Here is a 26,405-nt window from a genome sequence, read left to right as displayed (position 1 = left end):
ATTTATGACAGCAAAACATACGTTTGATGTCGGTTTTATATTCCACATCTAGCTAACATCTCATAACGATGACTTTTTCATTTTATTTAAATACAAATTGTATGTTAATGTAACGAATCTCCCCCCTCCCCCCCCCCCCCTCCATATATATACGTCTGCTTATCGTGATCTGGTGGTGACGCCTTCCGGATGGGAGGGGGTATTTCTCGTTTACGACTTTCTTAGATCATCCATCTTCTGGATCCTTCTTCTGTACAGACAACCCGGGTTGGGGTTGGGGGTTGTCCCCATAGGTCACGTGACCGTCAGGATGATCCACTGCTATTGAGACAGCGTGTGTGTCCACGAGTTTAATGCGGCACAAAAAGTCACGTGATCAGAAACCATAACAAAACTCACGATTCTAATTTTAGATTGATAATTCGGCAACACTTTTTTTTTTAAAACTACAAATTATGACGCTCAAATTAACCAACTTGGGATTTCGCTGCATTTCTTTTCGACATTTCACAAATCAATTATTTTTTTTATTTTTTTTTAATTTATTTACAGCGACCGCTATTTAGATAAGAAAAAAATTTGCGACTCGTTCGTGGTGTGTTTTGGATGGGTTGGTTTATGGTTTAAGCGACTCGTTAATTTTATAGGAGAGTAATTACACATGCTTTAATTAATGCATGTAATTGTAGGATGATCCCAGATGGCGAATTAATTAATTAAGTTTCTTTTTGTGTTGCACAGAATCGGGTGAGGTTACCGGAAGTTGCGCACCGAAGCGGCGCAGGAAACAGGTGGACACAACTGCTGTGGCTGGTGTGGCTAAACCAGAGTCGCCAGGTCAGTGCTCAATGTGGGGGGGGGGTGTGGTGTGGGGAGTGGTTTGTGTGGAGGGTGTGGTTGGTGTGGAGGGTGTGGTTGGTGTGGAGAGTGGTTGGTGTTGAGGTGGGGTTAGTGGGTTTGGTGTGGAGGGTGGGCTTGGTGTGGAGGGTTGGGTTGGTGTGGAGAGTGGTTGGTGGGGTTGGTGTGTTTGGTGTGGAGGGTGGGCTTGGTGTGGAGGGTGGGCTTGGTGTGGAGTGTGGTTGGTGGGTTTGGTGGGCAGAGTAGGGTTGGTGTGGGGAGTGGTTTGTGTGGAGGTGGGGTTGGTGTGGAGAGTGGGGTTGGTGTGGTTGGTGTGGAGATGGGGGTGGTGTGGGGAGTGGTTTGTGTGGAGGTGGGGTTGGTGTGGAGGGTGGGGTTGGTGTGGTTGGTGGGTTTGGTGGGCAGAGTGGGGTTGGTGTGGGGAGTGGTTTGTGTGGATGGTGTGGTTGGCGTGGAGGTGGGGTTGGTGTGGAGATGGGGGTGGTGTGGGGAGTGGTTTGTGTGGATGGTGTGGTCGGTGTGGAGGTGGGGTTGGTGTGGAGAGTGTGGTTGGTGGGTTTGGTGGGCAGAGTGGGGTTGGTGTGGAAAGTGGGGTTGGTGTGGAGAATGGGGTTGGTGTGGAGAGTGGGGTTGGTGTTGAGGGTGGGGTTGGTGTGGAGGGTGGGGTGTGGATAATTTGGTTTGTGTGGATATATTTTTTGTGGAGAATGGGGATTGTGTGGGTATTTTAATGAATCAAGTAGCATGTGTGTACCATTGTGTCTGCGTGTGTGGGGTGGGGCATCAGAGAGCATCGTAGTGTGTCTTGGGGGGGGGGGTGGAAGGTGTCAAACTGCACCCCGTTTCCCCCCCCCCCCCCCCCCGCCCCCATCTTTTCACAATAAAATGTCTACCTCTATGTCTATGGATGTAAGCTTACATGTAATAACTGCCCAGTGGCTCCACACAGACTGCTAGCCACAGGAGCCATTTCACCACACATTTCCTGGCTCGTGAGCCACATGACAATTTTGACAGAGCCGCATCCCAACTGATTATAATTATTCAAATTATCTGTGTAATAATTTTTTTGGCTGGACACATGCCCTCAACAAACAATTCATTCTCCGATCTCAAAAAAATCGAATACAAAAAAAAGCCGAGTCTTATTAGAAGCCCACCGTATCCTGTGATTACGTTGAACCACTTTACGTTGGGACATATCCTCAGATGGCCATTGGTCATTTCCATCCTTGAAAATTCATCTTTTTTTTGTTACCCTCCATATTTTAGTTTCAATTAAATTTACAATTCAAACCAGTTCGATTATGTAGATTTATTCAGCATTAATGTGGACATTTGCATGATTTTTCCCTATCGTTGATTCCCTTCATGTCTACCACGCGCAAAACAGTATGTAATCGATTCTGCCCACTTGGGGTATTATATTCGAATTGTGACCTCATTTTATGAGAAGCCATATTTAGCGTGGCTGGGTCTTGATCTTCGCGACACGCTCGTTCGCTGGTCGTCTGCTGGCTCTTGTCGCCTCGTCTGCTGGCGGGTAGTGTTGACTGGGAGGGACTTGGGATATTTGTGTTCGGGATATTGCTGTTTCCAGGTGGGATATTCGTGTTTCAGTATGGGATATTCGTGTTTCTGTGTGGATCTAACCACTCGCTAGGATGTGTTGTGTTTGCTGATGGTGTTATATGTGGTGGCGCGAGTTTGTGGCTGTTCGTGGTGTTAGTTGTGATACTGACAGTGGATTTGGTGGAGCTTTGTTGTCACGTGGGATACTGACAGTGGATTTGGTGGAGCTTTGGTGTCACGTGGGATACTGACAGTGGATTTGGTGGAGCTTTGATGTCACGTGGGATACTGACAGTGGATTTGGTGGATTTTTGATGTCACGTGGGATACTGACAGTGGATTTGGTGGCGATTTGATGTCACGTGGGATACTGACAGTGGATTTGGTGGAGATTTGATGTCACGCGGTAATACTATTACAGTTTTGGTTGTGGACTGACCAGCATTGTGTTAACATCACAGGACTTGTAGCTCCCAACAAGGTAATGCATGATTGTCCCAATGAGTACGTCATTTATTCGTGTACCTGGTTTAGCTGGGGGGGGGGGGGGAAGGTTGCAGTTATTGATGTCGCTACATATGACTTAAATACCCCCCACCCCCACACTGTCTCTTCATAATAAAAAAAATAGCTCATTTTAAGTGTAAAGTTGTTGCTATCAGTATCAACAACGGTGTGCACGTGATGTCTGTTTTATTTACCGTGCTAGACAAAAACAAAATACAATGTCGCGATCTTAAACAAAATCCTTATGGAATATGTAGGTCAGATTATATATGTGAATCTCACCACACAAGGATTCAAATATTTGATTCCATATATATATATATATATATATATATATATATATATATATATATATATATATATATATATATATATATATAATGTGTGTGTGTGTGTGTGTACCCTCTAATCGTTACATACCATTCTACATCTGTGACATGTGACTTTACTTATTGCCGTTTTCCCGTATAATCGAATCTCCAGTTTGGTCGACAAAAAAATCTTTAGTGCTTAGGTTCGAGTAGACGGTAAAATAAGATTTATGGTTAATTATTTTCTGTGTTAAAGATTAATTTTAAAAAAGTTAGATAAGTGTAAGAATAATATACAATTAATTACATTTTAAACGTCAAAGAAGTCCAAAGTTTAGACACCATTACACAACTTACTTAGAGGCCTGATGGTACGGCTAATTGACATGCACTAGTGTATGATTGTGGCCCCCACCCCGTATAATTTATCTCACGTCTTTAGCCTACTTATAACGTATGATAAACTGAGTCAAGAGACACCACGACTAAATATATCACGAAGCGGGGCTATCGGATTATGAGGCCAGTTGTAATCTAAAAATGACAACTCAATGATGATGAAACAAAAAAACACATGCCCCAAGGACAAGTGACGTAGCGTCATTGACCTATGACCCAATTGCGCCCCCCTCCCCTCTACCGTTAGTGCAGTACAGGATAGTGTGACCGCGCATATATTTTCTCGGGTTAATTAGCATACAATGATGGGCATTTAAATAGAAACATACTTTACATTTTATCAACAAGTGATCTTATCAACGTGTGTGTGTGTGTTACGTGTCTTTGTGTGTGTGTTGTTTGAGGTATCTGTGTGTTGTGTACTGGTCAGTTTGGGTCAGGTTTAAGAAAAGATAATTAGTGCAACCCATATTTGAATGGTCTATTATTATCTGCATCCACTTAAAAGATTTGTTTAGTGTGTGTTTGAGATAACACATGAACGAGATGGTAGGGTCTAAGGTTAAGTTCAGGCTATAGAAATGTCCACGGTTGTGTTTAGCTAAATTGACTTGATATAGCAATAAACATTACTGGGTTTGTTTCACTAAATTGACTTGATCTAGCTAGATAGTGGGTATGTTTAGCTAAATTGACTTGATATAGCAATATACATTACTGGGTTTGTTTCACTAAATTGACTTGATCTAGCTATATAGTGGGTATGTTTAGCTAAATTGACTTAATATAGCTATATACATTACTGGGTTTGTTTCACTAAATTGACTTGATCTAGCTATATAGTGGGTATGTTTAGCTAAATTGACTTGATATAGCAATATACATTACTGGGTTTGTTTCACTAAATTGACTTGATCTAGCTATATAGTGGGTATGTTTAGCTAAATTGACTTGATATAGCTATAAACATTAGTGGGTTTGTTTAGCTAAATTGACTTGATCTAGCTATATAGTGGGTATGTTTAGCTAAATTGACTTGATATAGCTATAAACATTAGTGGGTTTGTTTAGCTAAATTGACTTGATCTAGCTATATAGTGGGTATGTTTAGCTAAATTGACTTGATATAGCTATAAACATTAGTGGGTTTGTTTAGCTAAATTGACTTGATCTAGCTATATAGTGGGTATGTTTAGCTAAATTGACTTGATATAGCTATAAACATTAGTGGGTTTGTTTAGCTAAATTGACTTGATCTAGCTATATAGTGGGTATGTTTAGCTAAATTGACTTGATTTAGCAATATACATTAGTGGGTATGTTTAGCTAAATATACTTGATCTAGCTATATAGTGGGTATGTTTAGCTAAATTGACTTGATATAGCAATATACATTACTGGGTTTGTTTCACTAAATTGACTTGATCTAGCTATATAGTGGGTATGTTTAGCTAAATTGACTTGATTTAGCAATATACATTAGTGGGTATGTTTAGCTAAATTGACTTGATTTAGCTATATAGTGGGTATGTTTGGCTAAATTGACTTGATATAGCAATATAAATTAGTGGGTATGGCTAAAAGACAAGAGTGAGCTCAATATTTGGAGCTATATTTAGAACAAGCAGTTGGTCACGTGATCGGTAACATACATAATTCAGCACCTTACTTTTTGTTATCAGACCGCGTACATGATTAAACTAGGTAAACAGGTACGTCTTGACCTGTCACAAATTGTGTCTTGACCTGTCACAAATTGTCACAAATTCTGTCTTGTTCTGTCACAAATTGTGTCTTGTTCTGTCACAAATTGTGTCTTGTTCTGTCACAAATTGTGTCTTGTTCTGTCACAAATTGTGTCTTGTTCTGTCACAAATTGTCACAAATTGTGTCTTGTCCCTGTACCCACTATATCGCGATGATCTCACACAACAGAGGAAATAGCGGATTAGACAATAAATGAAGTACGTATGCGCGAATCGTCAATCGGCCGTACGCAATCATTTACTTTAACAAATGGATCTATTTGTCTTTTACCATAGACGTTTTACAAAGTCGGCATATCTACCACATTGTTTTGTTTTAATTTTTGGTTTGTTACAAAGTTCAGCATGCATCATTAGGCTTTGCATTTTAAAATATTGTAATCAGTCTTGAAATGTGGCGTACACTTTGTATAGACCTACCGCTGGTGTAGAACACACTTAAAAATCGTAATTAAACTGTGCCTTATCGGAGGATTGAAAATTAATGTACTCATTTACATAAATTAGAATATATTTTGAATCCACGGACGGAATTAGCAACGGTCTGTGCCAACTGGGACTGGCTTGTTTTTATTTTTGGAGTTTTTTGGTGCATGAAAATTGTCTCGGTAAGTTGGCTGGTACAAGTCGTTGTTGGGGTAGTTGTAGGGCAGAGGCGTAGCGAGGGGGAGGGGGCGGGGGGTGCGGACCGCACCGGGTGACACCATTTACGGGGGTGACACCAAGGCAAAAATAGCAAATATATAGAGAAAAACTTGAGTGGAGGGGGGTGCAAATTGAAAGTTCGAGGGGGGGGGGGTGCAAATCGAAAGTTTGAGGGGGTTGCATATCGAAAATTTGAAAGTTTGTCCCCGGGAAGGGTCGCTACGCCTCTGGGGGTGGGGGTGCCACCATTAAGTGCCGCACCGAGTGACATCCGACCTCGCTACGCCACTGTTGTAGGGTACGTTGTATGAGGAGACGTGCGTGGATATATATGTATATATATGTACATCTTTATGTATATATTTAGGTATATATTACAAATAGTTTTATATATATATATATATATATATATATATATATATATATATATATATATATATATATATATATATATATATATATATATATATATATATATATATATAATTATCCTATTATTTTTAATCCAACCGATAACTATTTGGGGGTTAAGAAAACTAGCATCTTATGTTTACAAAGATAGTGAAGATTTAGATCTGCGCTATTTTCTACCTAATGTGTGTTTTTTTACATCAATAACAAAAGCACAGGTATATTTCATACCTTTTATAGAGCCTGTTAATCTCCATGACGTCACAACAAAATGGCCGTGCGTCGCCCCCCCCCCCCCCCCCCATCTCTCCCTCCCATAAGAACAGAAATAAACAACGATCATGTTCAATCTTTTAAAAGCCATCAAACTAAGTCTACTGCAGATAAAGACAGCCGCTTATTTTGACCACTGGCAAGTTATGTCAACGATTCTGGTCGTATCAGATCTCCCGATGGCCATAAAGCTCTCTGTCTTGGCCTATAATGGCCCCATCTTGGCCATCGTTCGTGTTTATTTCTGACGTGGCAGAGATCCTATGTTGAAAAGATGATGAGTAGATCTGTGATCGCCTGCAGCTGTGGTCGTCTCGAACTTCCTTGACTTAGGGTTGTTCAAATGTTACGTTAGTCAACCCATCAGGCCGGGTGTGGCTGGGGAAGGGAAACTGCTCTCCTGTACGTACGCGTGGTTTCTCTCTGTGGGGGTATGTCGCTGACCTAACTGGTGGGTAGCCACAGGTCAGTCATAGGTAGCCTTACATTACTCATAGGTAGCCTTACATTACTCATAGGTAGCCTTACGTTACTCATAGGTAGCCTTACATTACTCATAGGTAGCCTTACATTACTCATAGGTAGCCTTAAATTACTCATGGGTAACCTTACACCTTACATTACTCATAGGTAACCTTACATTACTCATGGGTAACCTTACATTACTCAAAGGTAGCCTTACATTATCCGAATTGCTGCTGTGCGTTGAGGGTATGATGCTGGTGCGTTTGTTACGATGTTGTGTTGGTGTGTTGTGTTGCTGTGTTGTGTTGGTGTGATATGTTGGTCTGCTGTGTTGTGTTGGTGTGTTGTGTTGTGTTGGTGTGTTGTGTTGGTGTGTGGTGTTGGTGTGTGGTGTTGTGGTGTGGTGTTGTGTTGGTGTGTTGTGTTGTGTTGGTGTGTTGTGTTGGTGTGTTGTGTTGGTGTGTTGTTTTGGTGTGGTGTGTTGTGTTGGTGTGTTGTGTTGGTGAAGTGTGTTGGTGTGGTGTGTTGGTGTGGTGTGTTGGTGAAGTGTGTTGGTGTGGTGTGTTGGTGTGGTGTGTTGGTGTGGTGTGTTGGTGTGGTGTGTTGGTGTGGTGTGTTGGTGTGGTGTGTTGGTGTGGTGTGTTGGTGTGGTGTGTTGGTGTGTTGGTGTGGTGTGTTGGTGTGGTGTTGGTGTGTTGTGTTGGTGTGTTGTGTTGTGTTGGTGTGTTGTGTTGGTTTGTTGGTGTGTTGTGTTGGTGTGTTGGTGTGTTGTGTTGGTGTGTTGTGTTGGTGTGTTGTGTTGTGTTGGTGTCATGTGTTGTGTTGGTGTGTTGTGTTGGTGTGTTGTGTTGGTGCGTTGTGTTGGTGTGTTGTGTTGTGTTGGTGTGTTGTGTTGTGTTGGTGTGTTGTGTTGGTGTGCTGTGAAGAGATGATGATGTGAATAAAATTTATAACTGGGTGATTCATTGTAAATTACTTTTCGCCTTTTCACATTTACTATTGTATGTCATCGCTAATTGTCTTCTCTATGTCCCGCCTGTCCCAATCGTCCCCTACCTGTCCTAACTGTCCCCCATGTAATAATTGCCCCCTACCTGTCCTAATTGTCCCCCCCTAATTGTCCCCTACCTGTCCTAATTGTCCCCCCCTAATTGTCCCCTACCTGTCCTAATTGTCCCCCCCTAATTGTCCCCCCCTAATTGTCCCCCATGTCCTAATTGTCCCCTGCCTGTCCCAATTGTCCCACCTGTCCTAACTGTCCCCCATGTCCTAACTGTCCCTCATGTCCTAACTGTCCTAATTGTCCCCCGCCTGTCCCCCATGTCCTAACTGTCCCTCATGTCCTAACTGTCCTAATTGTCCCCCGCCTGTCCCACCTGTCCTAACTGTCCCCCATGTCCTAACTGTCCCTAATGTCCCACCTGTCCTAATTGTCCCCATGTCCTAACTGTCCCCCATGTCCTAACTGTCCCTAATGTCCCACCTGTCCTAATTGTCCCTCATGTCCTACCTGTCCTAATTGTCCCCCGCCTGTCCCCCATGTCCTAACTGTCCTAATTGTCCCCCGCCTGTCCCCCATGTCCTAACTGTCCTAATTGTCCCCCGCCTGTCCCCCATGTCCTAACTGTCCCTCATGTCCTAACTGTCCTAATTGTCCCCCGCCTGTCCCCCATGTCCTAACTGTCCTAATTGTCCCCCGCCTGTCCCACCTGTCCTAACTGTCCCCCATGTCCTAACTGTCCCTAATGTCCCACCTGTCCTAATTGTCCCCATGTCCTAACTGTCCCCCATGTCCTAACTGTCCCTAATGTCCCACCTGTCCTAATTGTCCCCATGTCCTAACTGTCCTAATTGTCCCCCGCCTGTCCCACCTGTCCTAACTGTCCCCCATGTCCTAACTGTCCCTAATGTCCCACCTGTCCTAATTGTCCCCATGTCCTAACTGTCCCCCATGTCCTAACTGTCCCTAATGTCCCACCTGTCCTAATTGTCCCTCATGTCCTACCTGTCCTAATTGTCCCCCGCCTGTCCCCCATGTCCTAACTGTCCCCCATGTCCTAACTGTCCCTCATGTCCTAACTGTCCTAATTGTCCCCCGCCTGTCCCCCATGTCCTAACTGTCCCTCATGTCCTAACTGTCCTAATTGTCCCCCGCCTGTCCCCCATGTCCTAACTGTCCCCCATGTCCTAACTGTCCCTCATGTCCTAACTGTCCTAATTGTCCCCCGCCTGTCCCCCATGTCCTAACTGTCCCTCATGTCCTACCTGTCCTAATTGTCCCCCGCCTGTCCCCCATGTCCTAACTGTCCCTCATGTCCTAACTGTCCTAATTGTCCCCCGCCTGTCCCACCTGTCCTAACTGTCCCCCATGTCCTAACTGTCCCTAATGTCCCACCTGTCCTAATTGTCCCCATGTCCTAACTGTCCCCCCTGTCCTCCCCAGATCTGCTAGCCGAGCACCTGAGCCAGTCCAGTGCCGCCAGAATCCTGCAGGAGTTACCCCGCTACAACTGGCTGGAGCAGAAGATCCTCCAGCGAAACTCCTACAACCAGAGCCCGGGCTCCACAAGCCTCGCCACCACCGGCTCTCAGGACGGCAGCAGGGGCGGCTCCAACAAGAGCCCCGGCTCCACCTCCAGCTCCACCTCTAGCGCCGCCTCGCTGACCAAATCGCCCAAGTCGGGGCCGGACAGTGGCCTCGACACGCCGGACACGGGCCGGCTACTGACCGACAGGGATGGGAAAAGTGACGTCACAGCCGGCGCGAGACACGACGAGGACGAGGCTGAGTACAGAGGGGGTCCCCCTCCCTGCACCCCCACCATGCCTGAGCTGATCTCCATACGTGAGCAGGCAACCATGGCCAACAAGTAAGTCGTCTTTGTGTTTGTTGGTGGCCAGTTACCTGCTAACTTGGCCAATAGTTAAGTCATCTTTGTGTTGTTCAATGGCCACCTACCCGATAACTTGGCCAGCATTTAAGTCATCTTTGTGTTTTTTTGTTACCAGTTACCTGCTAACTTGGCCAACAGTTAAGTCATCTTTGTGTTGTTTTTTGTGGCCAGTAACCTGCTAACTTGGCCAACAGTTAAGTCATATTTGTGTTTTCCAATGGCCACTTACCAACTAAATATCTCCACGTCGCCACGCCGTCCACGAAGCATTGCAAAAAATTGATTTCCGGTGTAATTACCCTACATCGGATGAAAAAATCGTTATGTAATTACAAACTGTTCCGCGTTAGTTAATTAGCGTGGACACCTATAATGATGAAATTGAACTGGAGAGGTTCTAACTTTAGTTCTGATACAAAATTTCTTTCGCATTGTTGTCCGTCTAAGGTTTTTAAAACAGTGTTCTATAATTAGACACAAAGAGGTGATGATATTGTTTACAAATAATGGCTGATGAGCTACTGCTGGGTCACATGCTAATTAAGTTTATGTAGGTTAATGACATGCGTTAATTTAACAACGTTAAGAAGCCCGTGGTAGCCCTACTAGCTGTTGTCTCCAGAATTTGTCACAGGAAAAAGTCACATCGTTTATGTGCATGGAGTTTTAAAAATAAAATTTAATTAGGCGAAATTGGTATTTCTTTGAAAACTATGTACGACTTGTTTTTTGTTTTTTTTTTTTTTCTGTGAAGTTTGTCATGTGAGTTTAGATTTTGTTTTCTGAATTTGTGAATTTTTTTCTGATTTTTTTTTTCTCACAGCGTAAGCTGTTACTTCATTTCTTGGACATTTTTGCTAGCGAAAGCTGTTGATTTATCCCCGTGACAGTTTTTCCCCCAATCCATCATTTACAGCATCAAAATGACATCAGTTTAAAAAAAAAAACCACACAAAATCTCACATCCTCTGTGTGGGACCCTCTCACATCCTCTGTGTGGGACCCTCTCACATCCCTGTGTGGGACCCTCTCGCATCCTCAGTGTGGGACCCTCTCACATCCCTGTGTGGGACCCTCTCACATCCTCTGTGTGGGACCCTCTCACAGCCCTGTGTGGGACCCTCTCACATCCCTGTGTGGGACCCTCTCACATCTCTGTGTGGGACCCTCTCACATCCTCTGTGTGGGGACAGAGTTCTCTTGTTTTAGAGGGTGAGGCTGTATGGTAACTAGTTAGAACCACTACAACCTAAAAGGTCTGAGTTTGAATCTTCCCTCCTGCCCACCCCCCCTCCTAGTTCATGATACCCTATCAGGGCTCCCTGTCGTGGCTGTTTCAAACGTGGATTGTGAATATCGGGGTTGTTTTTTTTAAATCAATTTTTGAAATATTTTTTAATAATCAAGGGAGGGGTGGGGGAGGGTGGGGGAGGGTTCTATGAGACTGTGGGCACCTTGCATAAGACCTGCTTAGAATAGATTAAGAACCCCTGATCATCCAGTCGCTCGCGATGGTGCATCGATATTAGGGAAACATGATGACCCAACATTGGCCTCAGTCTGCAGAGAATTATGGGATATCAATGATCTAAGTCTACTTCACCCGTTGATCAGCTTTTGAACTAACATTATAACGCAGGTAGTCGTGTCGGCAACATTATAACGCAGACAGTCGTGTCGGCAACATTATAACGCAGCTAGTCGTGTCGGCAACATTATAACGCAGCTAGTCGTGTCGGCAACATTATAACGCAGCTAGTCGTGTCGGCAACATTATAACGCAGCTAGTCGTGTCGGCAACATCATAACGCAGATAGTCGTGTCGGCAACATTATAACGCAGAAAGTCGTGTCGGCAACATCATAACGCAGAAAGTCGTGTCGGTAACATTATAACGCAGCTAGTCGTGTCGGCAACATTATAACGCAGACAGTCGTGTCGGCAACATCATAACGCAGATAGTCGTGTCGGCAACATCATAACGCAGCTAGTCGTGTCGGCAACATTATAACGCAGACAGTCGTGTCGGCAACATCATAACGCAGATAGTCGTGTCGGCAACATTATAACGCAGCTAGTCGTGTCGGCAACATTATAACGCAGACAGTCGTGTCGGCAACATTGTCAACTCTAACACCACGTGAGCATGTACACCGGAAAGGGCGGATCACTGTGAATTTGTTTACATTTGGATACTATTTTTAGCTGTCCTAGCAAACCGTAAAACAGTTAAGCGACTGGTTGTGTAAGCATTACAGCGCGATGTAAGCATGTACAGTGTAATGTAAGCATTGGTCACTTGTCTAGGACACGCTCTACTGGTAGCACGCAAATCTCGCCGTGTTTAGGCATAAACGTGACTCCGCGAGATGTTCCAAGCAGTTCATAAATTATGCAGATGAACCCGGAAATGACGTAGATAACCCCGTCACGTGATTTCATGTCAGATTTTTAACCAATGTCAACTGTTTGTGTCCTTGTAGGGAAGTCACTCAAGTGGAACCGTTCAGCTCCACTGACCTGCTGTCTGGCACCAGCAAGAGCTTGGACTTCGACATAGACCTGCTGTCTCCAGGTAACATGGGGACCTTACCCCCCCCCCCCCCCACATAGACCTGCTGTCTCCAGGTAACATGGGGGTGACCGTTGGTCAAGACCTTACCCCCCCCCACATAGACCTGCTGTCTCCAGGTAACATGGGGGTGACCTCTGGTCAAGACCTTACCCCCCCCCCACATAGACCTGCTGTCTCCAGGTAACATGGGGTGACCTTTGGTCAAGACCTTGAACCCCCCCCCCCCCACACACACACACACTCACATAGACCTGCTGTCTCTAGGTAACATGGGGATGAGCGTTGGTCAGGACATTGACCCCCCCCCCCCCCCCACCTACTTTATTTTAGTCGTTAAAAATTATGGGCTTTTAAACTTTAGAAAAACACGAAACCTTCTAGCCAAAGATTCTTACAGGCATTTCCCTGTGGGTTAGGACGCCATAGACAAAATATATTTTACATAGGAAATATTTACTTTCAGCGGTGTCCGCCCAGCCCTCCCCAGAAGTTTCTCCTCCCCCCCCCCCCCCCCACACACACTCCCGGAAAAAAATGTCTGAATGAAACCCTGCTTCTAGCATGTATTAGACGAGGACCAATCAAATGGTCTGTGATGTCTATGTGTATATGTGTGCAACGTGTGAATGATTTGTGATGTGCATGTGAATTACATGAATGACATGTGATGTTTGTGTAGTGATGTGAATGACATGTGATGTTTGTGTGGTGATGTGAATGACATGTGATGTTTGTGTAGTGATGTGAATGACATGTGATGTTTGTGTGGTGATGTGAATGACATGTGATGTTTGTGTAGTGATGTGAATGACATGTGATGTTTGTGTGGTGATGTGAATGACATGTGATGTTTGTGTAGTGATGTAAATGACATGTGATGTTTGTGTGGTGATGTGAATGACATGTGATGTTTGTGTAGTGATGTGAATGACATGTGATGTTTGTGTGGTGATGTCTATCATCTAAATGCCATGTGGTTGCTCCCCCAACAGATGATGGTAACGATGAAAGTGGTCTCACCATTGATCTCAGCCACGACGACACAGACGGTTCTCGGGCCGTGAGTCCCGTGCCCCCGGGCGGCAAATCTTCTCCCGTCAGTACAAACACAGAAAGGTAGGTTCACATCTGGCACTTAACCAAACACCCAAAGGTAGGTTCACATCTGACACTTAACCAAACACCGCAAAGGTAGGTTCACATCTGACACTTAACCAAACACCCATAGGTAGGTTCACATCTGGCACTTAACTAAACACTCAAAGGTAGGTTCACATCTGGCACTTAACCAAAACACCCAAAGGTAGGTTCACATCTGGCACTTAACCAAAACACCCAAAGGTAGGTTCACATCTGGCACTTAACTAAACACTCAAATGTAGGTTCACATCTGGCACTTAACTAAACACCCAAAGGTAGGTTCACATCTGGCACTTAACCAACACCCAAAGGTAGGTTCACATGTGGCACTTAACTAAACACTCAAATGTAGGTTCACATCTGGCACTTAACTAAACACCCAAAGGTAGGTTCACATCTGGCACTTAACCAACACCCAAAGGTAGGTTCACATCTTGCAGTGTAGCAAGTACCGAAAGTTCCAGAAACACTCAGACTAATCAACGTGATTGCGTGTATTTCATAACAGAATTTTTTCAATATAGTTTTAAGCTCTAAACAAAATATTCATTTCAAGTATCTTTTCCAATCAGTATAATTAAATTATTGTCTTAAAACCTGGTCATTTAATCACATAGTCGTGACTAAGCATAATAAGAACTGAAATAGAATTGTTAAGTCGTTTTTTTATTTAATTTTTTTTTCTTTTGTGAACTGAAGAAAGAACTAGTTCTAGACATAAGCTGGCTAATTACAATTTTAATATTTTAATCAATGTTAATTAGTTAATTTAACATACTCACGCGACATACCGTCTCAATAACTAGAGTTATCGATTAAAGAAAGTGTCTGGGTGTCTACTAGCATAACCAAACTTGTCTAACATTTTGTGGTGCTTGCTCCATCAGGCAACCACCTGCTGATCTACCTGACCTGGAGCCGCCATTGCTGCACATGTCAGAGACACACCCCCAAGGCAATGTCAAGGTCGAGGACACCGGGGACCACGTGCCAGCCTTGTCCAACGAAAACAGACCGGACGTGACGTCAGAAGACGCTCCTCACCCGAGGCTGACAGAGCCTGACGTCAAGTCCGAGAGCGTCTCCACGCTCAATTCACCGGATGTGACGTCAGCGCCGTCGGCCACGCCCCAGGGTCCGGCCAGGTGCTCGGAATGCCAGTCCCTGCACGCCGGGTCCGGCAACTGTGCCGGCTGCGGCGTGTGGATTAGTTCCAGCACCAAGACGACGACCACGGTGACGTCAGCCTCGCCCAGCACCACCAAGACAACCACGTCATCGTCGCTCACCTCCACCCCCGCCCCGGGAGATGTGGGCGTGCCCCTAGATCTGTGTCTGAAGAAATCAGGTGAGCCCGGGGGTCCGTTACACAGTGGTTGCACCAACATACAACCATATATGGTGGCACCAACATACAACCACATATGCTTGCACCAACATACAACCATTTATGGTGGCACCAACATACAACCATATATGGTGGCACCAACATACAACCATTTAAACGTGTGGGTGTGTCATTCAGTGGGCCCCCAACATATGTGCTGGCTAAAATATCAATACTCTTCCAACGGGATTGCATCCCTTCATTAATTTTATTCCATCTAATTTATCTCCCCCCCCCCTCCAGTGTACACGTTGCAAGTCTCGCCTGTACACATTCGCAGACATCTGTGCTTAATTTAACAAATTAGCATGCTTTAATCCACTTATCCGCGTGGCTTAAACCACTTATCCACATGGTTTAATCCACACATGGAAACAAGCACACGTGCAATGTTGATATAATCTGTTCTGTTCGCCCACTTTGAGTCTACTAGCGACACGCGTTGAAAAAAACAGATACGCCAACACTTCAATGGGCCAGATGTTCGGGACATCTCTCAGATGATGGGGAGAGATTAAAATAGGAAGATGAAGTAGAGTTTATCTGATGGTTAGGTGTGTGGACTGTATTAGTGTGGCCTTTGTTTTGAATGACACATCCCAGGTACTGGTTAGTGCTGAGGTGACTCAAAGATGTCAGGTAACCATCAGAAATAGACACAGTGTGTCCTACCGGAGCTGGACACAGGTGTGTCCTAAGGTCAAACACATTCAAGTCCTAGCACGTTTCAAACATCTAAACATGACGTGCAACCCCCCAACTTTTTCCTCCTCCCCCCCCCAAACTCCCTTTGACCCAGCGTTTCTCTCCCTCCTCACGAGCCTCTGACCCCCCCCCCCTCACCCCCCCCCCCCACTGACTTAGTTTCCCCCCCCCCCCACCCCCACTGACATCTTTTGACCCACCGTTTGCCTCTCCCCCCAGAGTCTCTGGGCACAGTGAACGCCCGCACCAAGGGGAACCCCCCCGTGCAGATGGTCCTGCCCCAGGTGCAGCTCAAGACGGCCACGATGTCGTCACCGTTCCTGGGACTGGTCAGCTCCCAGACGTCGATGGACCTGAAGGTTGCCGTGAAGACCGCCATACCCGCCTCACAGCTGGCTCAAGCCATAGGTAAAGGCAGGGTTGGCGCCCTTGATAAGGGAAATAACGTTCGAATAGAATTTTTTTTTTAACTTGTTAATATTATTATTAATAATAATAATAATAATAATAATAATAATAATATGTGTTGTAAAATATAACAAAAATCAAATGATTACATTAAAATACACAATTGTTTTTTTTCTGTTCTATAAATAGATTCCATTCAAACGGATGTCTCCGATGAGAATATTTTGTCTACCAAACCACAACAACGAAACCCCATGGGGTCAGAGTTCAAAGTTGAACGAAGCTTCCCAATGCACAACGACACTCTCGACCTATGCATGAAGACGTCGGGCGGGATCGCCATGGACAGCCCCAAGGGTCAACTCCTGCTGGGGGAGGGCGGGGACGGGGCCCTGATCGACGAGTCTATCACCATCGGCCTGGCCCTGTCTGCCGAGCTAGAGACCGAGACGGACATGGACCGGAACAGCCGGCTGGTATCACGTGACGTGGAGCCCTCGCTGGTCACCTTGACCCAGCCGGAGCCCATGGACACCAGTCTCAAGTCTGACGTCATGGACGTGCCCATGTCCTTGACCTCGTCGTACCAGTCCTCCAAGACGATGACGGACGCGGAGTTGGACCAGGAGTTCCAGAAACATCTGATCGAGTTCAAAGCTCTGGAGAAACTGGCCGAGCGGAAGGCACAGGAGCAGATGCAGGTGGCCATCATGAGGAAACGGAAGGCGGAACAGCTGCGCATTATGGAGATGAAGAAGGCGAAACGGGACATCGACCGAATGGGACATTTCAACGCGCTATCACTTGACGCTGACAAGTCTTTCGTCCCCGCTAAACCCGGGTCTAGTCTGACCCCCACGTCAGCGCTAACCACGGTGTCGACCCTGACCCTGCTGACACACCCCCCGACACCCTCGTCACTGATCCCCTCCCCAGCACACACCCACACGCCATCAAAAACACCACCTGGCACCGCCGCGCCCTGCCAGACAGTGCCGGCACCGACTGCCACGGAGGCCGCTCCAAAACCTGTTCCACAAATTTCCGTTTTAGACAGTCCGTTCACAAAAAGTGAAACGGCTTTTAACAAAAGTGAAACAGTTTTTAACAAAAGTGAAACAGTTTTTAACAAAAGTGAAACAGTTTTTAACAAAAGCGAAACAGTTCTTAACAAAAGTGAAACCGCTTTTAACAAAAGTGAAACAACAGTCAATAAAAACGAAACGGCCTTGTCAAAAGGTGAAACAGCTTTACCTGAATCCGATTTGAAAGTCGCGGGCTGTATAGCGACGTCACAGTCGGTTGTAAAAACTGAAGTGTCAGAGGTCGTGATCAATCCAGAGTCGAATCCAAAGGATGTGGATACGTCAAAGGTCAAGTGCAAAACGGAAGTTCTGGAAGTGGATATTCCAGAACTTTCAGAAACTGTTAATGAGAATCTCAAAACTGTTGAGCCTTCGGGCATTCCAGCAAGTTCCAATGAAGGGGAGAAAACTCTCGAGGTGTCCTCCAAAACCCCGGATTTAAAACAAGAGCAACACAAAACCGAATCGCCTTCAGCTCACAAGCAAGAGTCGGACGCGGAGAAAAAGACAGATTCTGAGAAGGTTTTGAAACCCGTCCCTGCCCACCAAAACCAACCGCAAACGGCGCCTTTGGATATGACGCACGTCAACAACTCCGCCTACTTTCAGGGACCGTATCACCGCCGGAACGTCGCCATTCTCGAGCCTCCATTCCTCAGCAAGGAGGCGCCCAAAGACGACCAGCCCCAGAAAGCACACAGCCAAAGGCCTTTTCAGACCGCTGGGAATCTTATTGTCGCTATTGGTGGTTCGTTCGCTTCCTCCACCAGTTGCTCAACTACACTGCCAAGTTCTGCTAAATATTCGACATCTCAAATTGGTGCTCCTCTTTCCACCACCTCCCGCCCCACCCCACAGGGGTCCAAACCACAGCCCACGTACAGGAGCATAGCGCCGCGCCCCATCAAGAACTCTGACAGCTCCAGCGCCCCCATGTCGGCGCCCTCTGGGGAGACAACCCTGATCAGGGCGCAGAGGAAATCCCTGGACGAGTCTGAGCTAAGGGAGCGAAGTCATCCTGTCCTTGACTCCGGCCCAAAGTCAGCCGACCAAGTCAACAAACCACAGCCCAGTTTCCAGCTGTCGTCTGCCGGCGCCCCCGACAAGCGGTTTTTCTCCAAGCCTGAATCTATCGGGCCTCCTCCACCTCTACAGCAGCATCAGCAGAACACGCTACAGCGGCCTGTCATTCAGTCCCACCCCATCCCGCCCAGCTTACAGCCCAACGACAGACCATCCTTTGGCTCGGATGACGGCGAGAAGAAAAGCGCTTTTAAAGTTCATGTCAGGCCACAGAATAACCTGATCATAGACCTTACTAAAGATGTTCGGACCCCCAGCGATGAAAAGGCAACACTGGTTCTGCCCGGCACACCAACAGCACATACTCAGCCAGGCTTCAACCACCAGACGTCGCCGGATCCGCTGCAGTACGCGCGGCAAGACGCCCTGGGGAGGAGACCTCAGGCTTATCAACCTAGTCTAAGGTCAAGGCTGGGTGCTCCTGGGGATGATGCACTGTTTGAATTTGCGCCAGGTCAAGACAAATCCAATGCTTTACCCAATGGATTTAACGACAGGTCTAGACCAGGTGGCTTTATTACAACACGGCACCGCTTGCCTGCGAGGGAACCTGTCAGGGAACCTGTCAGGGAACCTGCGAGACCAGTGCCTGTGAAGGATCCTTTCTTCAGAGACCACGTGCGGCCCAGCGTGTCCTCGGTAACCCAGCACAGGCAGCGCTACTCCAGCAACCCGCCCGGCATGGCAGACCCTCAGATGCCCGCCCAGACCACGATGGGCACGACCTTCCACAAGCCAGACGAGCTCTCGCCACGCTTCTCCTCCAACACGCACGTCGGCATGAGCTGGGTGGACGAGCAGCACGCGACGGGCTCAGAGTTTGCCTCATCTCAAGGTCAATGGCGAGGTCATTCCCCCGGCAACCAGCCCAGGTCCAGCCATCTGCTCTCAAACTCTGGTCTGGAGATGTTTCCAGAAGGCGACGTGGGCAACAGGCTGCTGGCAGAGGAGATGGACAAGCAGAGAGGGCGTGGGGAAGTCCACCCAGCCTTCCAAAAACATTCCGACCTCCTGTACAAGCAGCAGAAGCACCTTCAGCTGGAGGTTGGTCCCTTGTTCAACCAGCAGAGCATCAGCCACAGTGGTGTCAGCCACACCCACACCTTGCCGCCACACACCAGCCTGCACTCCAGCGTGGCTGGCCACCACCCACAGCCGATCACAAGCCAAACTTTCCAACAACGCCCGCCCCTCCCGGCGCCCGGGAGTCTGGGGGAGAGCTACATGAGGCACGCGCAGCTGCAGCAGCAGCAGAAGAAGCTGCGGACCCACCCGCCCCTGGACGGCAACATCCCGTCCTGGAGGTCGTACGGGAGTGTGGACAACTGCAGCTTGGGGCCTTCAGGGCTACAGGTCAGTGGGCTCTATCATACTCTATGGTTTTATTTTTAGACACACACATGATACAACTTTAATCACACAAATAAACATTCAGGGCTACAGGTCAGTGGGCTCTATCATACTCTATGGTTTTATTTTTAGACACACACAAGCTAAGACTTATATCACACAAATAACCCTTGATTTCTATACTGCTTTGTTTTTCTGAGCATGTATTTACTGACAAGTCAAGTTTAGAAAGGAAGAGTAAGTAAGCACACTCTATTAGTAGCAGAAGATTAATGCAACTGATCTGGTAGAATACTATAGACATAAGTTAATATACGAACCTGGAAAATTTCATTTTCAACTTGCAACATTGCGTATGTGTGTGGAAATAAACTTTAGAATAATAGTTTTATCAATCACTTTTACTTTAAAGTTCTCTTCATTTCCGACAACATTTAAAAAATTCTGGCGTAATTTAATTCCTACTGCAACTAATTATCAACATAATTACATAAATTTCAATAATGTTCTGAAAAAATGTAAAACTTTTATTTTAGCCGAGATCACCCTATCTACAGAACCCAAATCTAAACCAAAATCTAGACGCCATCACTTATCAAAAACTACATCAACAACAACAGCAACAGCAGATAATGCAACAGCAGCAGCAGTACCAGTTCCACCAGCTACAACAGGGCCTCAGCACACAGAAATCCATCGCCTCAGGGGAAATTCCTTCTCCAACCAATCAGAGGATGTCACTGGTGGCGCCACCTCATGGGGGACAAAACTTGGGTATCCCGCAGTTAATGTTTGGAGAGTGCTCCAGGTAAAAAAAATGCTACATTATCTGCATTAAAATATTTATACAATATTTAAACACAGTGTCTGCATTTAAATATTTATATCATATATGAACAAAAATATTTCTACTAATCTGCACTAAAATATTTTTATAATATTTGTATTTACAAATTTCTACTTTCTGCCTTGAAATAGTTTTATACTATTTGCACTAACAATTGTAGGATATTGGCATAAAATATTTGTTCGCTGTATGCACTAAAATATTTAGAATTTCACTAAAATATTTCCACAATATATAAATAAATGGTAAAATATTTTTAATCAAATTATTCAGTTCATGCCAATATTTTACTGGAGATGTTAATTTTGTTACATGTCAATTAAAGGGTTAAGGAGATTCACAATTTCCAGCATTTAATAAATAGATAACAAATAGAAAATCAAAAAGTAAGAGTAATTTTAATATTGAAACAATTCTTTTCAGCTCCCCCAACTATCCTAATTTGTCGCCCAACAGTGCAGTGAATGCAGGTTTAATGATGGGCCAAAATCCAGGCCTTCACCACAGACCCACTGAGGCGGAACATTTGGCTATGCTACATCAGGTCAATATTTCTTGACCCTTTTTTAACCACAGGAACTATTTTACATTTAAGAAATAGTTTATATTTAATAGCGACTTTAATTGACAAATTTGTGTAACATTAAAAGAAAACATACAATACAATGTTTTTCAAAAAATTATCATTAAATTTTTTGTTTAAAAACCCTTACATCATGAAAGTCCCCCCCCCCCCCCCCCCAGAGAAAAGTAATTTTCTTTTATGGACAATGCAATCCCCCTGGGAGGCTGGTTGATAGTATTTTACTTAATCAATCTAAAAGAACATCTAGGTGATAAATATTAAGATGATAAAAAAAATATTACTTGTAGCAGAGAACTACATTAATGTGAGACAATAAAAAAAATTATTTTATTTATAATTTGTAGCAGAGACAGCAGTCCAAGCCAACCATGTTTGACCGACCTCGCCAGGTGGCACCACAGACACAAGGTCCTTCAGGAATGCCGCCTGGCAACATGCCCCCAATTCCTGTCCCCCCTAGGCCTGTAGCTGGGTATGGGGGCATGGTGCCCGGGCAGCCCAGCAGTGTGACTAACAGTTTGTGCCGAGTTTGTGGTAAACTGGCTGTGTACCTGTGCTCAAGCTGTAGACGGGTCTGGTACTGTAACCAAACGTGTCAGGTAATTCTTCTTGCTAGTTCTTTGTGTTCAGGTCATTTTTTGTGGTAGTTTAAGGTCATTTTTTTGTGGCAGTGTAAGTAGCTGGTTCTTGTGACCTTACTTCTGTTTACATTGTAGGCTTGTAGTTTACCATGTTTAATGTTTTAATTGGCATTTAAAAAACTAGAATGTTTTTTAAATTAATTTTTTTTAGCTGAACACTTAAAATTTATTTTACTTTGGCTTTTTTTAAACAAATGGCCATGGTAACTAAAAACTAAACCAAATTTTATAAAATATTTAGATGTAGAAAAAATCTGATGGTTTAAAATGTTACCATTGATTACTTTTTACATTCAAATCTACAAATAAAAATTTTTAATGTAGAAAAAATGTTACCATTGATTACTTTTTACATTCAAATCTACAAATAAAAATTTTTAATGTAGAAAAAAAGTTACCATTGATTACTTTTTACATTCAAATCTATAAATAAATAATATTTTTCTCCAGAGCAAACACTGGGGTATCCACGCAGCGGAGTGCAAGCCTCTGTCATGATTCAACTTGGGCTGTGCTGGACGACAAGAATTATTATCATTGTTTTAATAATCACCATGTGCCTCATTGTACCAAACTACACTAACAACATGTACATTCTTAATTGTATAGTTGACCACATCAAATTGTCATTTTTTTATTTTAACTTTTTTTTTTTATTTCCTACTTTTGGACTTATGAGAAAATAAGTTTGACCTTGACCTTTCTGGTCGTGTGTTCCACTGGGTGGGGCACTCTCTAATACAGAAAATGTTTTCTGCAGACAGAATAAAAGGAAATATTTTCTGTATTGTTTTCATATTTTGGCTGTCTTTTTCCAGCCAACTATTGTAAGTCTGTAAAAAATGTGGATTGGTGTAAAATATTTTATTTTAATTCCAACTATTTAAAATTCGAGCATTTGTTTTCAAATGTGTGTGGTTTTTGTGAAACTAGCTTGAGTTGGTGAATTGTTTTTTTATTGACCTAGTTATCAACAGCACTACTTTGTACTGTAATTTAAAGTAAACAGATTGGTCTGTTAATTTTAAACTGTTGAAGCATTAAAACAGAGAACTGTGCCTTCTACTGTTAGAATTTAATAAGTCAGTTTACTTAAGCCAAAACTAATTAACGAAGGGAAATTCAATTCTTTTATAGAATCAAAGGAATAATTAAGAATTTACATCTTTAAACAATGGAGAAAGTAATTTTAGTCCATGAAAAAGTTTTACAAGGAAATCTAAATAATTTTTTACATTGCATCTGTGGTTGTGAAGCAGCCTAGATGAAAGCTATGCCAATGTAAACTCAGTATTATTGAGGGACCTGCGCTGACATAATGGGTGTGCTATGCAACACAGGGTTCACACAACAGATCTCCCCAGCTGTACGACATTGATATTATGGCTCACAAAACTTGATATTACTTGACACATACGAGTATTTGAAGAGAAATTAGCAAGTTGTTTTTACCTGTTAAATGTTCATGGAACAATTTCAGCAAATTTTTACTTTTAGGTTTTTAAATTAGAAAGATGAGTTTAATTCAGATTATCTCAATTGCAAAATGATAACTATACACATATTTTAATGAAACAATTGTAAACTAACTTTTTTTTTGAAAAAGTTGAAGTAAAGCACTTTGATAAACTCTGATTGAAAGAGATTACTTTCAAAGTGTCAATTGAAAAACAAAAAATATAGGTAGCTGATTAAGTGAACAATATAAAAAAAAAATAATGTCAGTATTAATAATAATAAAGTAAAGTAGCCTAGCATGGGAAATCATTTATTGACTTTACTCAATTTAAATTGTAAAAATACTCAGATATCTTCAAAAATGGTAGTTTTGATTTTATAAATGTTTACGGATTTAAATTTAGAAATCACAAGGTTAAAGCTATATAATGAAATTCATCTATTAACTTTCTGCTATGAACCTAAGGGGGCAAAATATTTTTTGTTTTTTTTCTTTAGTTTTCTAAATAAAAACTGATCGAGCCTACAAAAGACTTTGACCTCATCAATTGTAGAAAGACATCGAGTAACTCCAAATGTGCCTCACCATCACCGCATCTCTCATCTCATTTTTTTATTTCACTTTTTTTAAATTATGGAAAATAATAACTTAAACTCTTAACCTTTTTAAAAAGTCATTTGAAAACTACTGGGAAATGATTGATTGATATTTTTAAATAAATTCATAAACCATTGTTGTACAGTTTTAAAAATATTTCTGCCTTTTCTTGATTTAGCTTTCTGAATTCTTCACTTGACAGATGTTATGCCTACATTCCTTGCTATTGTTTGTCTCAACCTTGTTCAGGTGTCAACTCATTTTACGCAAATACTTCAAAAATGCTTTTTTTACTAAACAGTTACCTTTTAAATCTTGTTTTACAAAGCATTCCTGATAGTATTTTTCCATGATCCATTTTTTCCATAATTTAAAATGAAGATACTTTTCTTCATTGTGTACATATTTTATTAAATATTTTCCAATTTGTAAATTAAACAAAACAGTTTAAGGTTTCTGCCGTAATTAAAATGCCAAATGAATAAAAACCTATTTACTATAGAAGGGGGAGATAGGGGGAAAGTTCTGACCTTTTTGGGTCCCTGCTTCCCTGGTTAGAAATCCAGTTCATTCACGGCTTCTAGATCTAATTGTGTTATGAAAACTTTTTCCTTGAATGCATATTGCATGTACACCTGAAACGATTGCTCTAACTGTGAAATATAAACCAATTGTTGTCTGCAGTTGTGTCGTCCTTCTTATCTTCTTAAAATGGCTTATAAAAATGTTGCATCTTTTTTTTTATATTGAGATACATATTTTGCAGGCTGAATTTGTTTTAATAATTAAAAAGTTCCATTATGAAACGGAATTTAATTAAAAAGTTCCATTATGAAACGGAATTTAATTAAAAAGTTCCATTATGAAACGGAATGGTGAAAGTTTTGTAAAAAAAAGTTGAGACAGGGTATGATTGATTGACTTACCTTGTTTAAATAAGTTTTCATCTATATATATATAAATCTACTATAAATATGAACACTCTCTAAACGAATGTGTGTTTCAGGTTAAAATAAAATTAATTAATCTGTTAAATTAACTGATAAACAAAATGACTACGAAATCAGCTGTTACATAAACAAAATGACTGTTAATTACTAGAAAGAGCTGAGGTGAAAGCTCAACAAAGAAACATTTTTCTATAGTAGTTGTAAAATGTTCGTTACATTAAAAAAATCAGATCAGTATTAATTATCATTTATATAGACTTCTGGGATATGTTACAGAAAGCTAAATTTAATTTTCAAATATTTAGAAATCCAAACATATTTAATCATAAATAATGAACTAAATCCATTATGATTTGGTGCATAATCTAATTTTGTATGTGTACTAGTCATAAATAAAGATTTATTTTTTTCAAGTGGGGAGTTCATTCCCTTGTTTTAATGGGAAGTAACTTTCATATGGTGCCATTAATGTTTTTTTTTTTTGTGTATGAACATGAATGTACAAACTTTACCAGTGTGCCATATTTAATGTTCATATTTAATACATATGAAAATCCTTGATTTATTTTCAGTATTTTTGAAGAATCCATTTGAATCTGAATCCCTATTACTTTTCAGTAACAAAAATCTCAGATTCAAAATTGACCAATAACTTTTCTTGTTTTAAAAAAATATTTCTTATATTTTAGACCCTTTGTATATTCAATGAAAATTCTTTGAAATAATAATTAATATTAATTTGAAAACAGAACTAACATAAACACTAATCCCCCAGGGCCTGTCTATATTGATGAAATATTTTGCTCAAACTTTGCGATGGTGACTTGGTTTATTTCTATTTTATTATTGTTTACATGCAGATTTGATGTCCTTTGCTTTCATGAACATATCAATGTTGAAACTGTTTTTTTCCTATATCTTGTTTGTGTTGTTACAAACTATCTTGTGTTACTACATGACCAAATTCAAGGAATAAAATCTTTAAGTCTAAAATATTTTTTAGTTAGTAAAATTTTAATCTTATTAATAGCCATAAGTTTCATATTGTTGCTATTGTTTTGGGTGTAACTAAATGGGGATGTCAATGATTGATTAGGAAACTTGACCACAAGGAACAGAAGAATGACCACATGGAATTCAGAACAAATGTGACGACATTACAACTGACCACATGGATCACTTTAAAAAATGACCATTTAGAATTTAGACAAAAAAACAACGGACTAGACAACAAACACATAGATCATAAATATCACAATGTAAAATAAATATTGAAAGTTTAAAAAAAAACCAACCAGCAAATAGACTGGAATGAAAACACTTTAATTGATGAAAATGTAAATAGCACAAACGTTTTTAGGTGAGACAACCATCACATCTGGTCACTGGTTGAAGAAAATATCAAACACATTTTTTAACAACTACATCCAGATTTTGCTCTAGTAAACTAACCAATAACAAAATTTTTTACAATTTTTTAAAAATTTGTAT

General features: G+C 42.5%; 1 protein-coding gene across 2 annotated transcripts; it reads left to right on the top strand.

The window, feature by feature from the left end:
- The first annotated feature begins 681 nt into the window (after nucleotides 1-681).
- LOC131946432 (uncharacterized) lies at nucleotides 682-25,903 on the top strand. Of its 2 annotated transcripts, none has more exons than XM_059307192.1 (11): nucleotides 682-837; nucleotides 9,651-10,077; nucleotides 12,585-12,676; nucleotides 13,669-13,792; nucleotides 14,704-15,164; nucleotides 16,128-16,316; nucleotides 16,506-19,837; nucleotides 20,371-20,642; nucleotides 21,105-21,225; nucleotides 21,612-21,866; nucleotides 22,359-25,903. In XM_059307192.1, exons 2-11 carry the CDS (start codon nucleotides 10,031-10,033, stop codon nucleotides 22,404-22,406), a joined length of 4,941 nt encoding a protein of 1,646 aa, XP_059163175.1. In that variant the 5' UTR covers nucleotides 682-837; nucleotides 9,651-10,030; the 3' UTR covers nucleotides 22,407-25,903. The 2 variants fall into 2 exon arrangements, with proteins under 2 accessions (XP_059163175.1, XP_059163176.1); XM_059307193.1 differs by lacking the exon at nucleotides 682-837 and adding an exon at nucleotides 2,356-2,911.
- Nucleotides 25,904-26,405: the final 502 nt, after the last annotated feature.

Source organism: Physella acuta, unplaced genomic scaffold (genome assembly GCF_028476545.2).
Source record: "Physella acuta isolate Inbredline_101_S28 unplaced genomic scaffold, ASM2847654v3 ptg000561l, whole genome shotgun sequence".
NCBI classification, from domain to species: Eukaryota; Metazoa; Mollusca; class Gastropoda; family Physidae; genus Physella; species Physella acuta.
The sequence above is the reverse complement of the archived record's forward strand: the minus strand, read 5'-3'. Positions and strand labels throughout refer to the sequence as shown.

What these genes read in the sequence shown, in the direction of transcription:
- LOC131946432 (XM_059307192.1), top strand. Translation starts at nt 10,031, where the DNA reads ATGCCTGAGCTGATCTCCATACGTGAGCAGGCAACCATGGCCAACAA. An exon ending in ACAGCTGGCTCAAGCCATAG is followed by an intron (nt 16,317 to 16,505) that starts GTAAAGGCAGGG and finishes TTCTATAAATAG; the next exon opens with ATTCCATTCAAACGGATGTC. An exon ending in ATTTGGCTATGCTACATCAG is followed by an intron (nt 21,226 to 21,611) that starts GTCAATATTTCT and finishes TATAATTTGTAG; the next exon opens with CAGAGACAGCAGTCCAAGCC.